The sequence below is a fragment of the Tamandua tetradactyla genome, chromosome 23 (genome assembly GCF_023851605.1).
Source record: "Tamandua tetradactyla isolate mTamTet1 chromosome 23, mTamTet1.pri, whole genome shotgun sequence".
Classification (NCBI taxonomy): domain Eukaryota; kingdom Metazoa; phylum Chordata; class Mammalia; order Pilosa; family Myrmecophagidae; genus Tamandua; species Tamandua tetradactyla.
In genome coordinates this window covers 41,090,296-41,106,481 of record NC_135349.1, presented here as the reverse complement: position 1 = coordinate 41,106,481, position 16,186 = coordinate 41,090,296, and the positions used below count along the sequence as shown (strand labels likewise).

At 41.5% G+C, this 16,186-nt stretch overlaps 1 protein-coding gene across 4 annotated transcripts in view; it reads right to left on the bottom strand.

The window, feature by feature from the left end:
- Positions 1 to 16,186, bottom strand: part of VPS35L (VPS35 endosomal protein sorting factor like) — a 114,339-nt gene that overhangs the window by 34,759 nt on the left and 63,394 nt on the right. For all 4 annotated transcript variants that reach the window (XM_077141704.1, XM_077141705.1, XM_077141706.1 and 1 more), the window contains 7 exons: positions 14,233 to 14,295; positions 13,322 to 13,407; positions 12,122 to 12,202; positions 10,051 to 10,114; positions 7,721 to 7,819; positions 6,157 to 6,234; positions 5,170 to 5,284 (listed from right to left, as the gene is read on the bottom strand). In XM_077141704.1, coding sequence (XP_076997819.1) covers positions 5,170 to 5,284; positions 6,157 to 6,234; positions 7,721 to 7,819; positions 10,051 to 10,114; positions 12,122 to 12,202; positions 13,322 to 13,407; positions 14,233 to 14,295 — 586 coding nt within the window. The remainder of the gene's footprint in view (positions 1 to 5,169; positions 5,285 to 6,156; positions 6,235 to 7,720; positions 7,820 to 10,050; positions 10,115 to 12,121; positions 12,203 to 13,321; positions 13,408 to 14,232; positions 14,296 to 16,186) is intronic.

Below are 16,186 nucleotides of genomic sequence, written 5' to 3'. Positions count from 1 at the left end.
GCCAGGAATTCTAACCCTGAGGGTACCATCTTGGACAGAATCCTTGCATAGTGTCATGGTTGTTGTGATGCTGCTTATCCTGCAGTGTGGACCAAGGGGCATCAAAGGACGAGGGCCAGCTGAACAGGCCTGGCCAAATGGGGAGTTCCAGTCAGGGTTCACCCTGGTCTGGCTTCATCCAACAAGAGATGGTGGTGGCTCTGGGTCTTCTCCACAGCAGAGGGCTGGGGAAGACCATGTGGCCAGGAGAGGCGGCATGCAACTGCACCCTGCACAAGCCCTGATATGAGACTGAGAACTCATCAGTGATCCTCATCAGAGAACGGCGGTAGTAGGGGTGGGATTCTAGGACGGTACAAGTCCTCAAAGTCCCACTTTGGTACTGCTGCTCATTTGGAAGAATCTTCCTGAAGATTAGCGTCTCAGCTGGGAGAAGACATGGCTATCAAGGAAGGGCAGGTGTGTGATGTGATACAATGTAGTTCCTCCATACGGGGGCTGGCTCAGTGGGGCTGGATGGTGGGTAGGGAAAGGTCAAGACTCCCTGGTGACAGCCATGGAGACTGATGTAGATGCCGCCTAGATGGGAGACACCCCCCCACCAGCCCAGCTCTGCGTAGACTACCTGCCAAATAGACCCAATGGGAGTGAGAGGTTTCAGAGGTCTTGAGTTTCTGAGGCAATGGTTTGCACCAGAGAGTAGACTTCTGCAGCCAGGACCTGCTCTTCTATGCATCTGAGCAGCAGCTGACACCTGTTCCCTCTGCTCAGCCTTCCTTTGCTCTTGCTCTTTAGCACACAACTTTTAGGCATCCTCTGCTGAAGGCCATTTTCTCAAAGAAGCCTTTCCTAACCACAAGCCCTACCCCAACTGAAAATATTAGGCGTCCTTGTTATCTTTTTTTCATAAACCCAGTTTTTTTCCTCATAGTACTCTGTCTGCTTCATCCATCAGACTCGAGACTCCATACTGTCTGTCAGGCCTGTCATAAATGCCTAGCACACTCATGCCACACATACACCAGGGGTCCAATATGTATGCAATGGATGCAGGACTGAAGAAAGGCACCAACTGTGATGGTCTGAAGCTGTTATGTACCCCAGGACATAATCCATTCCTGTGGGTGTAGATCCACTGTAAGTAGGATATTTGGGTAAATAGGATCTTAAATTAACATCTTCATTCAGGGTGTGTCTTAAATCTTCTTACTGGGATCCTTTATAAGAGAATTAGTTCAGACAAAGTACAGAGAAAGTCATGGAAGCAATGAAACCCAGAAGAGAAGGGAGAGACCAGCAGACATCACCATGTGTCTTGCCATGTGGCAGAGGAGTCCAGGACTGCAGGCAGCCAATCTTGAGGAAGAAAGCATCGCCTCAATGATGCCTTGATGTGGACATTTTCAAAGCCTCAGATCTATAAGCTTATATACTAATAAATTCCTGCTCTGGTTTGCTAGCTGCTGGGATGCAACACATCAGAGACGGATTGGCTTTTAATAAAAGGGGATTTATTTTGTTGGTTCTTCAGAGGAAAGGCAGCTAACTTTCCACCGAGGCTCTTTTCTTACATGGAAGGCACAGGATGGTCTCTGCTGGTCTTCTCTCCAGGCCCCTGGGTTCCAACAACTTTCCCCGGGGTGACTTCTCCAAAGGCCTGGGCTGAGCTGCAAGTGCTGTGATGAGGAATGCTGAGCTGCTAGACTGTGCTACATTGCGTTCTCTCATTTAAGCACAAGCCAATTAAGTTAAACTTCACTCATTACAGCAGACACGCCTCCTAGCCGACTGCGGATGTAATTAGCAACAGATGAGATTCACCTACCATTGGCTCATGTCCACAGCAACAGAACTAGGTGCTTTCACCTGGCCAAGTTGACAACTGAATCTAACTACCACAATTCCCATTGTAAAAGTCAACCCATTTCTGGTATATTGCTTTACGGAGCCTAACAGACCAGAATAGATTCTGGTACCAGGAAAGTGGGGTGCTGTTATTACAAACATTTTTATAAATGAGTAAGAGGTAGACTCTGGAAGAATTGTGAGGTGCTTGAATGAAAGAAAAAAAAAGGCCTAGATTACTTTGAAGAAATTATTGGTAGAAATATGGCTACTAAGGTATTTCCAAGGAAAGCTTAGCCGGAAATGATGAATGTGACATTGCAAACTGGAAGAAAGGTGATCCTTGTTTTAGAGTGGCAGAGAATTTGGCAAAATTGTGTTTTGCTGTCAGATGGAAGGCAGAATTTGTAAGTGACGAGCTTAGAAATTTAGCTGAGGAGATTTCCAAGCTAAATGTCAAAAATGCAGCTGGCTTCTTCTTGCAGTGTATTGCAAAATACAGAGGAAAGGGATAAGCTGAACTCTTGGGCACAAAGAAACCAGAAATTGATGGTTTGGAAAATTCTAGGCTCCCAGAAAACAAGTCCCCAGAGAACAAGTCCCCAGAGAAGAGTGCTCCATGTGAGGATTTAACTGACATGGAACCAACCAACCATTTCAGAGGAAGTAAGAGATGGAAATGCAGTCATCCAGGAAGGATATGCAGAAAAGTCCTATTGTCTGACGGGTGGTACCCTGTGTACTGCTTGCATGTTTTTTCCGAGATCGGTATGAACGGAACCACTGTCAGAAAGGACTAAAAAGGACTAAAAGGACAGAAAAAGAGACGGAATGAAGGAAAAATGACTTCAAAGGCAGAACCATGGAAGCTGAGGTCTGAGGTAAAGACACTTTCTCAGTGAAAGAGAAGGGACCAAGCCATGTGTGTGGAAGGCGTGAGTTTTCCCTGGAGCTCACAGAGGGTTCAGAAAGAATATTACTATTCCAGGGTTCTTAGATGTCTGAGTAATTGTGGAGAGGCTGGTCACCATCCTGTTCAGCCACCACTCCGATGCTAAACTAAAACATCTACAAGAGTTTAATCTTAAGCAGCAGAATTCATAGAATCCTCCACAAGAGCAACTGCTTCTAAAACATGTTTCTGGGGAAGAGTCTGGGCTCAGGTGCTCTATCTGGAAGCTTCACTGCCAGGCAGATCTAGGTTTGAATCCTGGCTTTGCCACCTCCCAGCTCTGTGGGCTTCTACAGCTGCTTGTCCCTCCACAGCTTGGTGCCATCAGCAAGATAATGGTGAACATGATATATATCTCACTGGGTGGTTACAAGGATTAAATGAAATGATATGGGAAGATCTTACATGTTCAGGGCCCAGTACAGGATAAGCATGCAAGAACCAGCAGCTGCCCTTCTTAACCATGAGCCAGATAATGTACGTGAGCTTCTGCCAAAAGAGAGACTCAGAATTCAAATGGCTGCTCTGCAGCCCTTTCTTCTACACTGCTTGTCCTCCCAGGCTTTAAAGCAGCCAGCTTCAAATTCCATCACATAACACTGGGGAGTTTGTTATGAGATTCAAAACTCAAGTTACAAAGATGTACCGTTGTATGCTATTTATTTGCATAATTTAGAGTGGATCCAGTTATCTGGTAACGTCACTCACTTGCACTTTGATATGTGTCCTTTGGCAGGAGAAGAAAGAGAAGAGTAACAGTGAAACACTCCAGGGTTTGCTCAGCAGTCGTGGCAATGAGGGTCCCTCTTAAGAGTGTGATACAATAAAGTAAAACCAAATATAGTACGGCAGGTGCAAGTCCCCAGAAGTTGAAAACTCTGTAAAACAAAGTAGAACTTCAAAAGGTCCTTGGATAGCAGTCATGTCTGAAGACTTTGATACCCAAAGCATCCCAAGTTGAATTAAACACAAGTGGCTGTGAGAGGGGGGACATGATGGCTTTATAACTGGCCCAGAATATCCATCCTAAACATTGGCAGCCAGTGGCGAAGAGTTAACCCTGGCATAATCCCATGATCTGAGACATTAGGTGGAAGGAGTGGGCATAGGGGAAAGAACCATTATGAAAATGCTAGTCAACCTCCAATAGTGCTAAAGAAATCCCCAAATCATTCACACAGGCTTTCCTGCTTGGACACTAGGCTAGCCAGTCTATCAGAGTGATGAACGAGCACGGGCTTGGGTCAGACAGATCAGAGACCAAGGACTAGTTCATCATAAGTAGACCTTTCTTGGGCAAGCTATGTGACTGCTCCTTGTTCAGATTCCAAGTATGGAACGAGGACTCAATCTCAGGAATGACCCTCTGTGGCTGTGGGGAGGATTAAATAAGGTAATACGTATGCAAAGGGCCCACCACATTGCAAACACTCATAAATGTCACCAGGCTTTCTTCAACTCTTGGTGTGTGGCCTGCTGTGCTGGATGTACACCTTGTACCGGGCCTGCAGGGACTCTGCCTCCCTGCTCCTGGAGCACTCCACTCCGGCAGGTGATTCTCAGCCCAAGAGCTTCCCCCAGCTCAAGTGCTGAGCAGCCACAGAGTCAGGAAGAGAATGTTCCCAGAAGCAGCTCCCAGCCAATGGTAGATGAGAATATAAGGTGGGGTGTCAGAGGGCTTAGCACAGTGGTATATTCAACTCCATCTCCCCAAGGTCCCCAGTGGGAAAAGATCTCAGTCACCTGTGGCAGTGACCTGCTCACAGATTCACTCTTTAGGGGTTTCCTTCCCTCCCTACTACCGTACTGATACATCCTGGAATCTCTTTCCAAATAAACTGCCAGTGCTGATTCCAGGCTCAGGGTCTGCTTCTGCATCAAGCACAGAAAGATCAGTCTTGGGCAGAGTTTTTTTTCTCTATAACAGGAAGCTACAGGGCATTTTTCCTCAACAGATAAGATTCTACTTGTGTCTCAGGGGTTTCCAACAAATACCAACACCAACAAAATAACAATCAAAAAACCGACACGAATCTGCTATGATTGAGCAACCCTAACTTCTAAAATTCTCTAGGCCTCCTTAACCCATGGCGTCTCAGCTGCTAGTCCTGGCCTGAGTTACATTTACAAAGGCTCTTACAGGCAACCTCTCTGCCTTACAATCTATCTCTATGATCCATCTGATTACAAACGTGTGTGGCCAATGTGCTTTCTACTAAAGAAATAGACTTATTCATCACTTTTCTTCTTTCTTTCTTAAAGGAAAGAAGATTCATCACTTTTCTTCTTTCTTTCTCTCTCTACACACACACAGAACTGAGTCAGCTTCCCTAAGTGAACAAATGCCCAAGAGGAGAGAATGTTGGGCTTACCTTGGGAAAGGCACTGGTTGGCCAAGGCAACCTGACCGGAATGCAGGTAGAGATTGAGCCGAGTGAAGAGTCCCACCAGGGAGGGGATGGTGATGAAGCAGTAGGCAACGCAGGCCTGGAGACAGGGGAGAGACGCATCAGGTCTGTCTTGCCATCATGGTGGTTTCATCCTTCTTCCTTCTTTCACTCATGGAATGTTTTCATTTAAGGATTTAACCCTTAAAATGGTAAAGCCCCCACCGAGGCTCAGTGTTTCACTCTTGCCTCTGCTGCGTCTGACGATTTTTGGGGAGAATGGGGAAGGGGATGTGAATGGGGTAATGTATGAAATGCGAATCCTCATCCAGCATTGCAGGAAGTAAACAGAAAACAACTAATACTTATAAGTTAAGAACAGCTGGGTAAACCAGTTACTTCAAAATACGGAGGAAATTAGAAGAAGAAATTGCTAAAAAATAAAAACGGTTTGAGGTGGCTGACTCTGAGGAGAGGAGAATGAGGTGAAAAAGCAGAAATGGGATGCATAATTTTTCTCACTGTAATCTTTTTGGTCTTATTTCATTTTTAAAAATTTGTACATACATTGCCTTGATAAAATTTTAAGCAGCTTACTCAGGAAGCTGATATTTTTCTTCCCCCAAAGTTGAGCATAACCCTTGTAAAGGGGAAAAAAGTTATCAGACCATCCAAATTACAGGCAGAAACCAGAGATGGAATTCAACGGGCACACAAAAATACAGTTCTGTCTCTCAACCACTTCCTCACAACACATACTAACATTCAGATGGATTTGATCATTTCTTTTGAAAATATTAAGAAAATTGACCAGCCCGTAGATACTCAAGGAAAAATTAATCTGAGAAATCAATACTAAACCACTCTTATCATGACGTATTTGTCTTTTTCTGGGCATAGCAATTAAATAACCTGAAAACAAAGTAACTCATAGGAGTTCAAAGTCTGAGAGTTCATATCTTTTGAACATACCCGGACAAATGCAGCCGTCTTTCTGGAATGATTTCCTTTCATTACTTTTCGTGTTTCCATTGCCAACCGGTTCACGCTCTAGATTTGTTCATAAATAAAACAAATGGTAATGAGCTGAAGGCCAATTCGGCTTAGGGTCTTCGACAGAGATTTGGACACTGCCTACAAGTTGGTGAGAACAATCTACTTGGCACTGAGACTGGATAGTACTGAACCCTGAAATCCCAAAGGGGTCATCAGGCCTTAAGCAAACATCTCCAAGAGGGGAGAAGAAAAGGGACTCACTGAGCTAGTCATGCCTAGCAACCGTTATCTGCTGGTTAATGAGTGGCCAGGGTTCACTTATTCCAGTTCTAGAAATCCTACACGCTGAGCTTAGAGTTCTTAAGAGAAGCATCCAAATCTGCGAGAATGCCGTACAATTTAACTATGCGAGACTAACCACAATAAAAGAGAGAATAACAGCAGCCATCATCACTCACGAGGTAGCAGGCGCCTTTTGGTAGCAGGCGCCATTCTAAGAACTGTACATGCTTCAGCTAATTGAATCCTTGCCACCCTCTGAGGTGGGAACTCTTACCACCCCTGTTTTACGGATGAGGTCTCTATGCATAGGTCATCAGTTTAGCAATGCTAAGTGACCTGATAGCCACAAACAAATAAATAGAATGATTGCTTCAGAAATTTACCTGAAGCAACTGAAGAGCCCTAGGGAACCTCTGCACAGACATGGAAAGTCTGGGTATGGTTCTCTAACCATGCCTCAAGGCACCCCAGGGTGGCTGCAGCAAACTCATAAAGGCACTACATTTTTTTTAGGGAAATAGCACTATTCAATTGTTGAACATCTTGCCAAGCACTAGTTTGAGGTAGCTCACAGACTCAGAAATGGACAGTATTGCATTTCTTTCCATGGTATCATATCTTTTGCAATGCTGGATTTTGAGTAGTTGCTGGGATAAAAAGCAAAAAAAGAAATGAGAGTAGCAGGGTCCAATTTGATTCTGAGATCTGAGAAACAGTGCAGTGTACAACAGGTGATCACACTGCATTAGTTAGTAATTGTGCTTATTTAAGAATGAAATAAAAGCATAATTTTTCTTCCAGTTTAGGTATACTGTTTTTTCAAATGGCTACCAAGATGTTAGGGCATAAATAGTTAAGTCATTTGAGCCTATTTAATAAACAGAACTGTTATTTAATTCCTTTGGTCTGGGGACACTGTGAAAAGTCACTGAGAGGCCCCATGATCCAAGAAAGTCTGGGAATCTGGTTTGGGAAACAAAGGATTCTAGGTTAGTATTTCTAGAAATAATTCATCTGTGCAAGTCACATAACTCTTCAGCATGCAGAAATAGAAATAAGTTTCAGAGAAAATGCAGTCAATAAAAACCATCCAAAGATTTAAGCAAAACTGTAGATTTTATTAACTGTTGAGAAACCACCTTTTGCACCCTAGAGAACAGCAGCAACATGAGGCCAGACTAAGATCGATGTCTGGCACACAGATGATCAATAAAGATTTGTTGAGAGAATGAACGAACGAATGAATGCAGATACTCACGTGAATCAACTGTACAAGAACGGGTTCCAGGTTACAAAACATTGACCTGGCTTCAACATAAAAACTTAGCTGTTGCTCAAAATCACGGCCAAAGGAAACCTAGAATCAAGGAGAGGAATGTTGAAAAGGACAAAAGCACATGACTGCAAAGGTTTTTCTGGACTCTGTGTGGCTGGGCAAGCGCTGTGATGGTTACTCACCAGAAATCTCAGAGATTTGAATGGATGGAAATTTAAACGCAACATGAACACAAGCAAACACATGTACCCTGGACTATGCTCTATCAAGAAAAGCTTTACATTACTCCAACCAGTGTATGACTGATAGAAATATTACCCTTACTAACTCATGTGTGACGTGCACACTGAACTGGAATATAAAAAGGTCAAAGGGTATAAACCAGAATCTAATGATGTAAATAGGATTTTCCAGGCTGAGAGGAAATCACTGGAAATGAAATAATGGAATTTTGCTTGTCAGCTGTGGCCTTTTCACAGAACATAAATTTGGTTATTGGGAACCATTTGTCAGAGGGGTTTTCCTAACAAAAGCTGCACCTTTCGGCTTCCTGACAGAGATTCTGACCTCAGCAGTTCACCGGTGGCTGCCAGAGTCGTGGACTAAAGTTTCTACGCCATTAAAACTCTTCTCTCATTTCTTCAAATTTATGAACAGCTGGTTAGTAGGACAAAGCTTACTGCTCTATTAATCATTTTTATCCAGAGGCGGCTTAACGTTGCTATTTCCATTACAGCTATCGTATTTCACATCTTACTACCTCATATTCTTTTCCACTATAATATAGTGACTTTCATACATAGCCATAAAAAGGATAAATACCATATGATCAGTATATAATTCAAGGGCAGAGACAGGGTGTCACCCAGTTAAATCCACAGGTATGTTTCTGAACAAAAGCCTCAAAAGTTTCCATCAACATTGTTATTTTACCCACAGAGTCAGGGGAACAGTTATAACCGACCCCTGCTGTTGAACAAGTCACAGTTTCAAGGTTATTTTCAAAATGATCTGGTCATTTTCATTTTGGTCAGCTTTGGCCCTGATATTTTTATTAAAATAGAGGATCCTGGCAGCAGTGGGTATTTCAGCCTTGCACACCAAGTCTTAAGACTGATTGTTCTGGCTACCACAGTGTGATGGATAGTTTTTTTTAAAGAAGGCTGCAATAATCCCTCCACTCTACTTGTCCTTTTGCAGTGTCCCTCAGCCACTCTTCCCATCAAGAAAAGACATCTATTTCCCCTCTGCAGGGCAGGCTCCGTGATTTGCTGTGACCAACAGAATATAGCAGAATACAGCCGAGGTCTCTGTATGACTTCTGAGCCTCCGCCTTCAAAGGCCTTGCAGCTTCAGTTGTTGCCCTCATGGGAAGCCAGCACCAGGTAAAAGAGCTCAGTTGAGATTACTGAATGATGAGAGAGCGCAGGAGAGAAAAGAGGCCAGGTGGATAGGAACTGCTACGTCTGGCCAGTAAACAGCACCCAAGCCCCATTGATGTGAGTGAGGGAGGCAGTCTCAGATTCTCCAGCCCAGATCCTGCTGCCTAAGTTATCACCACATGGAATAGCAAGGCTACCTAGCCAACTGGCAGAATAGAATCATAACAATTAATAAATCACTATGACTCAAAGCCATTAAGTTCTGGGGCGAGTTGTTATGCAGCTATCTGGCTCTCTGCCCAGCATCACTTGGTAATGGCATGTCACTCGCTACAGGGAACCCCTTCTCCCTGCTCTCAGCCCGTGCGATTCAGGTTGATGAGGTATGCATGGGTCTCCAAGGTGCGTTTGTCCCCCCTCACTCTAGTAATCCATTCGGGATGGGCCCATGGCCCAAGTTAATCTAAAGAGGCTCAATCCTGGTTTTTTTTTGCTAGAGCTCCTGCTGGTGGACTGAAGAGCTGGAGGGAATGGAAACCTAGAACCCTCAGGAGGAGCAAGCCGGCCTGATGGGGAGGTGAGAGGAGCAGAAAGCTGAGCCAAAGAGGGAGATGGGCAGCAGGTCCTGATGACATCACTGGAGACCCCGAGTCCAGCTGCTCCTTCGGAAAGTTCCATCCTTGGACTTTTTTGTCACATTAGTGAATAAATTTCCCCTCCTACCCTTTATTTCTTTTCTTAAGCCAGTTTGTCTTGGCTCTCTTTGTCCCCAGGGGAGTGCTGGCTAATGTAAGACATTTTCTACTTTCATCTTATCTCAATAAAAATGAAAAGCACCAGGGAACATAATGTTAACTGCTTTCATTAGAATAAGGATAAACAATTATGTCACATTTCCAAGTACACTAAAATTTCTTTCCCAATACTTACCATTTTTATAAATCCATTAATCAAATATGCTAGCATTCTTTTCTCATCCTCAAGAGTGAGTGCACTAAAATCAATAATTGTACATAATTAACACTGAGGTAATAAATGAAAGTTTCTAAAGAAAGAAATACAAAAAAGGAAGCAATTTAACAGGGAAGAACATTTTGCATTTTCTAAAAAACTCCCAACAGGGGGAAGGGGGAAGTATGTTTGGTGATACGGAGTGTTTATAAATAAAATATAATTAACAAAAACAAAACCGAAAAACTTCCCAACAGGCTATATATTTGTCTTCTAAAGAAAATATGTAATCTAAACAAACAATAATTAAAATGTTTCTCATCTCCCTCTGGGCCAAAGATGCCAATCTCATGAAATATATATTAATCAGGAAAAGAGAAGGTAACTTGATCTTCTTTGAACTTTGGGCAGCAAGCTCTGACTTCAAATTCTCTATTTCAGAGAAATTTTGTTCAACAATATACTACAAAATTTTAAACATACAGCAAAGTTGAAAGAATTGCACAGAGAACACACCCAAGATTCTATCAGTAACATTTTATAATATTGGCTTCACCATTATCTACTTCCCTCTCCATCCATTGACCCAGCTTATTTTTTAGGATGCACTTCAAAGTAAATTACAGACTTCAGTGCACTTCTACTTAATAGAAAATTTAACACAAATGTTATAAGAAAATAAGACCTCACAGTTTTGAGTATACATGTGAAGCCTTAAAAAGGAGCTTCCCAAAATGATTGTTTTAAATGTTAGGAGCCTGGGAAAAAGAGGAATCAAGGTTTTTGTTTGATGGTTCATTCTAGAGGGAGAATGAATTTTGGCCACAATTATAAACTGTCCTCCAACATGCAATGTCCCCTTCATCGTCTGGGACCACAGTCTGCAGCCTCCCTCGCAGCTGGGTGAGCCACGTGACAAGCTCTGGTCAATGGGATGCCAACGCAAGTGACGTGTGCACATTCTAGGCCTTGACCCTACAAGCAAGCTTTTGTCCTTCCATGTCCACAGGCTGGAAGGACCTGGTGGAGAGAAGCTGGCTTCCACCAGGCAGACAAGGACCACACCCCAGAAGAATAGCAGAGCAACAAAATAGAATGAACCCTGGATGACGTTCTAAAGTACAGTTTCTTTACTCACACCTTTGGACTCTCTACCTACTCACAATCTTGCCCAAAGGGGGAAATAAGCCTTCTATTTTATTTGAGACACTGTCATTTGTCTCCACAACAACAGCCAAAGCAGTGTCTACTGCTGTAAGTGCCATTCTGAATTTTTTTGCATGTGTGCCTTTATTTCTTTTTGTCTACCTAAAATCTACCAGTTCTGTTTATAACAGTCTTGCTGTTTTGAAAGTATTAAGAGTCAGGGAAATAAAGGACTCTGAAGTTAAAAGAAAAGAAAAACAATTCATCTTCTTGCTGATTAAGTCCTCAATTCTTGTAACATTTTCCAGTAAGACAAATTGCCAAGTTTATAATTTCTTTGGGGAGTCACAAAAAAAGGATAAATTGCCTTAAGCACAGTCAAATGAAAACATGTTAAAAAAAAAAAAAAAGCTAGAATGCAAAGGAGTGATAATTTGGCCTTTGACCCAAAGGTAAGGCCTGTGCATAGGTCTGATCCTCAAATATACTGATCAAATAAAGTCATCCCTGCAAGGAATGCAAGCAATTTAACTTGAATTTCAAATAATTGGCAAAGAATGATATAAAATTAAAATGCTGTTACTGTATGAGTGAGCTCATTATTATACTATCTGCTGCTCTCAGAAGTTTCCTGGAGACTTGGAATTTGAGTTCACTTGGATGAATCCAGTCCTTCCTCCCAACAGAAATCCCTTTGTATAAACATCTGCCATCTCATTTTCTCAAGCAGATTACTCTCGGCCTCCCTCCCCTTCTGTTCTGGAATGTCCTCATCAGCAAGACCCCTGATAGGCCTAATAAAGTAATATTCACAGGGGCAGCTTAAAGCAGGAACTCCCAAATGTAATATTATGTGGCATTAAGACCCAATCCACGTTATTTTGCAGCTTTCACTGCAGCTTACTTCACAGAGTCGTGCATGGTCTTGCAAACGTGCAGCAGGGCGTTCAGAATGACGGGGTCCTTCGTGGGCTCGTGCTGATGCCTAAGACACGAAGATAACAGAGAAATCTACGTCCACGGAGAGCGATGGAAAGAAAGCGCGGATTTGGTTTTCATCTACCGTACGATTTGAGAAACAGCAAATCATCTGATTGGCATTTAACACAATCCAACTGGCCAATAAAGGGCAATGTTCTAGTACGTTCTTATTCTTTTTTAAATAGCAATTTTGCTCTTCTGCACATTTATAGCTTTTCCTGTCTTTAAAGTCATGGTAAAACCGCTACAGTTTCTAAACCAGGCAAAGGGCAAGCCAGTTTTCTTACTATGTTTCTTATCCCCTTTAAAGTTGTCTGCAACCTGTCCATAACTGTGTGAGGTAGGAGGTAAAATTATTAATTTGGAAACTTCTTATAACAAATCTTTCTATAAATAAAGTAGGCATATTTGTTCAAACATATGGAATTACTCTTCTAGAAAGATAACACAAAGAAAGCTTTAAAACATACTCAAGAAACATTTAACTCAATTTTCTGAACTCTGGGTTGAGTTCCATATTAAGCGACTACGTAATATTTAAAGTGACCTTAACATTTTTTTTTTCTACTTAACCCTTGTCCTAAAATACAACACATATGAAATCACAGGTTAAATAAGCTAGTTACATATTTTTTTCTAGTATATTTTAAATATATAACTTACAAATTTCTTTGTGTGCTGGCTAAAATTATCTCATATACCATCAACAGTAGGCAGTTTTGGGAAACAGATTTAATCAAGTTAAAAAAAAGAAACTAAATTTGAAAACTGATCATAAATTAATGAGCTGTAATCTAAACACTGAAGAGGGAAACCTTTCCAGCTCTGGTACCTTCAAAAGTGTGTCTTGATTTTTATCTTTTAAAATGTCACTCCCCAAGTAGCCCATCAAAAGGTTACTCCTCCCAAAAACATAATGCAACATAATGCCAGCCAGGTTCCTTCTAATTACTACTTGATCTTCTTAAGCACTAAACTTTTATTGTAATTTGTTGTTTTAATGTGGTTTTCCTTCCAATCTTATGCTCAGATCACTAGTCCTCAATTTACAGAAATCAACTTATCAACAGGTTTCAGAGCCCGCTTGGTCATCCAGGCTTCTAATACATTTTGTTACACTTACTTGATGAAGGCTTCCATGATGCATTTGCAAACCTCCACCCTCACACTCTCTTTTTGGAACATGTCCAGAAAAGGCAGAAATTTTTCCTAAAAATAAAAAAAAAAAAAAAAAGGAAAAAAGCCTTCTACATGCAATTTACACAAGTAATTGAAGGCAGAAAATTTGTGGAGTGCTTTTTCTTTGGAGGTCAAAAACAGAGGAGGTGTTCCTCTCTCTGAGAGGGGTTACCTGAAAGGAGATGGACTTGAATGGGTTTCATTAGAAATTATTATCCTTAAAACAACTTACAATCCTGTGATTGCATAGAAAAGGAAACGAGAAGAGGGAAGGATGCCAAGAAAATGGGGAGCAAAGGGAAAGGACAGAGAACATCCTAGTACCTAGAATCACCTAGACTCGCCAGAGCGCTGCAGCCAACTCCAAGGAGCGTTGCAGAATACTTTTGGATTTGGGGTGGAAACATAATAATCTTCAACTCTTTCAGGAGACAATGACTAGCTCAAGGCATCTCATAATTTCGGCATTAGACTGCATGATTAAAAGCCAGGAGAGCATGAAAATCAGTGTGGAGGAGGAACTAAGGGTAGATGCCCAACTTGATTCCAAGGTTTGAGAAGTTATACAGGGCCATCAGGTATATCCACCCTTTCTAATTCCGGTACCTTGATAAATAAGTAATGAAGGAATGAAACAAAAATGATATTTTTCTTGCAATGTAGGTGTATTATTTTTTTCAAATGACTGCTTACATAAATACTTCTTAAGTTGTTTAGACCTAATTGCTATATGAAAGAAACTGTTAAGTATTTCTGTGTACCTGGAGCACTATGAAAAAATTACTAAGACATAGTGAACCAAGAAAATCTGACCTGGTGACAAATTTCCAAAGATTATTAAGAAATGTTACTTACCACTGAGAAAAGAACTGAGAAATCATGGAAATGGGCGATAACCTTCTTAATTATTGACTGCAGCTGAGAAACAAAGCAACAAATACATCTTCTTTAATGAAACGAGTATTCATGAAAAAGGCAAGTCTCTTTCACAACCTGCAATTACAATTATAATATGGTAAACCCCGGAATGGTCACAGAATAGGTAATTATGGTTAGGGCAGGCCTCAGTCCAAGGTTGTCCTTCTTACTCTTCTGAGATGCTAGGAAGCATCTCCCCTCATCCTTAGCCTCGATCTCCTCATCTACAAAACGGGGATCAGAGCAGGACTTACCTCATTAGGACACTGTGAGGAGTAAATACATGGCACCTGTAAAGTGCTTAAAGCAGTGCCTGGCCCTTAGACAGTGCTCCATTAATGTCAGCTGTTAGCATTTGAGGGGTTGTCAAACTCAAACTTTTCCTGTAAAGGACTATACAGTCTGTCTTAACCACTCAGCTCTGCCACTGTGGTGTAAAACAAGCCAAAGACATGTCAACGAAAGTGTGACTGTATCCCAATAAAAGTTTATTTACAAAAACAGGTGGTAGGCCAGACACAGCCAGCAGGCTGGCAGTGGTTTGCTGACCCCTATTCCAGCCCACTGCAGCTCTGTGCTGCTTGATTACTTCTGTGGAGGGGTATCAGTGGGCCAGTTTGCCAGCGGGGACAAAAGCATGGGTCTGCCCCAGGTACCAATGCCCACTGCATCTCAGGGCAAGGTGGAAACAGGATCCAACCAAAAGGACAACAGGGCAATGGCCCAGGAGACTCAAGGAGGGGCTTTTTCTAAAATATAAACCCCTATCTCTGGCTGCTGTCAAGAAGAAAATTTACTTTCAAGAACACTGCTTGTACTAAACACATTGTTATTTAAATCATTTGCAAAGGAAATTGCTATGTTCTAAATAACCCAGCGTACTGAGTGAGAGGTACAAGCTCCCTCTCATGCTTCAGCAGCTTACTGGATCAGTCAAACAAATTATTAACGGACCTTCCAAACTTCAGGACAATCAGTGCTCCAAGGCACAGAATTAACACACTGTAGTATTACCTGGCTAAAATAATTTCTGAAGTCTTACCAAAATAACTAATCCTTTTAAAACAGGAAGTGTCTTTAATACTTAAGTGTAGCTATATACAACGCATTTCCTGATTTTTAAAAATAGATTTTTTCCCTCTCAACATTTCATTATGAAAATTCTCTAACATAAAGAAAATTGAATTATACAACAAAATGTCCATTTTACTCACCACTTAAGAGTCTACTTTTGTTAATATTTTGCCACATTTGCTTTGCCTATCCATCCAATACTAGAACTTATAAACAGTCTGCATGCATTTTTTGTTTTTTATTTAGAAATAATTTCAAAGTTGCAGAAAAGTTGAAAGAATAGTACAGAAAAGCCCTATATACACTTTACCCAAATTCCCAATTTTTGACATTTTGCCCCATTTACTTTATCATCCTCTCTCATTATAAAACATACTTCCTCCCCAAGCCATATGAAAGCAGGTTGCAAACACCATGTCCCTCACCCCTTAATACTTTAGATGTATTTCCTAGAATAAGGATATACTATATTTCCACTGTACCATTATTGAATTGAGGAAATTTAACACTGATATAAATACAAAACTTTTAGCGAATCTATTATCCATGTTCCAATCTTGTCAATTGTCTCAATGAATCCTCTATAGCATTTCCCCCTCCCTTCAGTCCAGGACCTAGTCCAGAATCATGTTGCATATTTCTTTTTCACATCTCTTTAATCCTGTGTTTATCTGGAACAGTTGTTCATTCTTTTTCATTCAAAACATAGATATTTTTGAAGAATGCAGGGCAATGGTTTCATAGCATGTTTCTCGATTGACCTTGTCTGACAGTTGCTCACAATTACACTCAGGTTATGTGTCCCTGGCTAGAATGC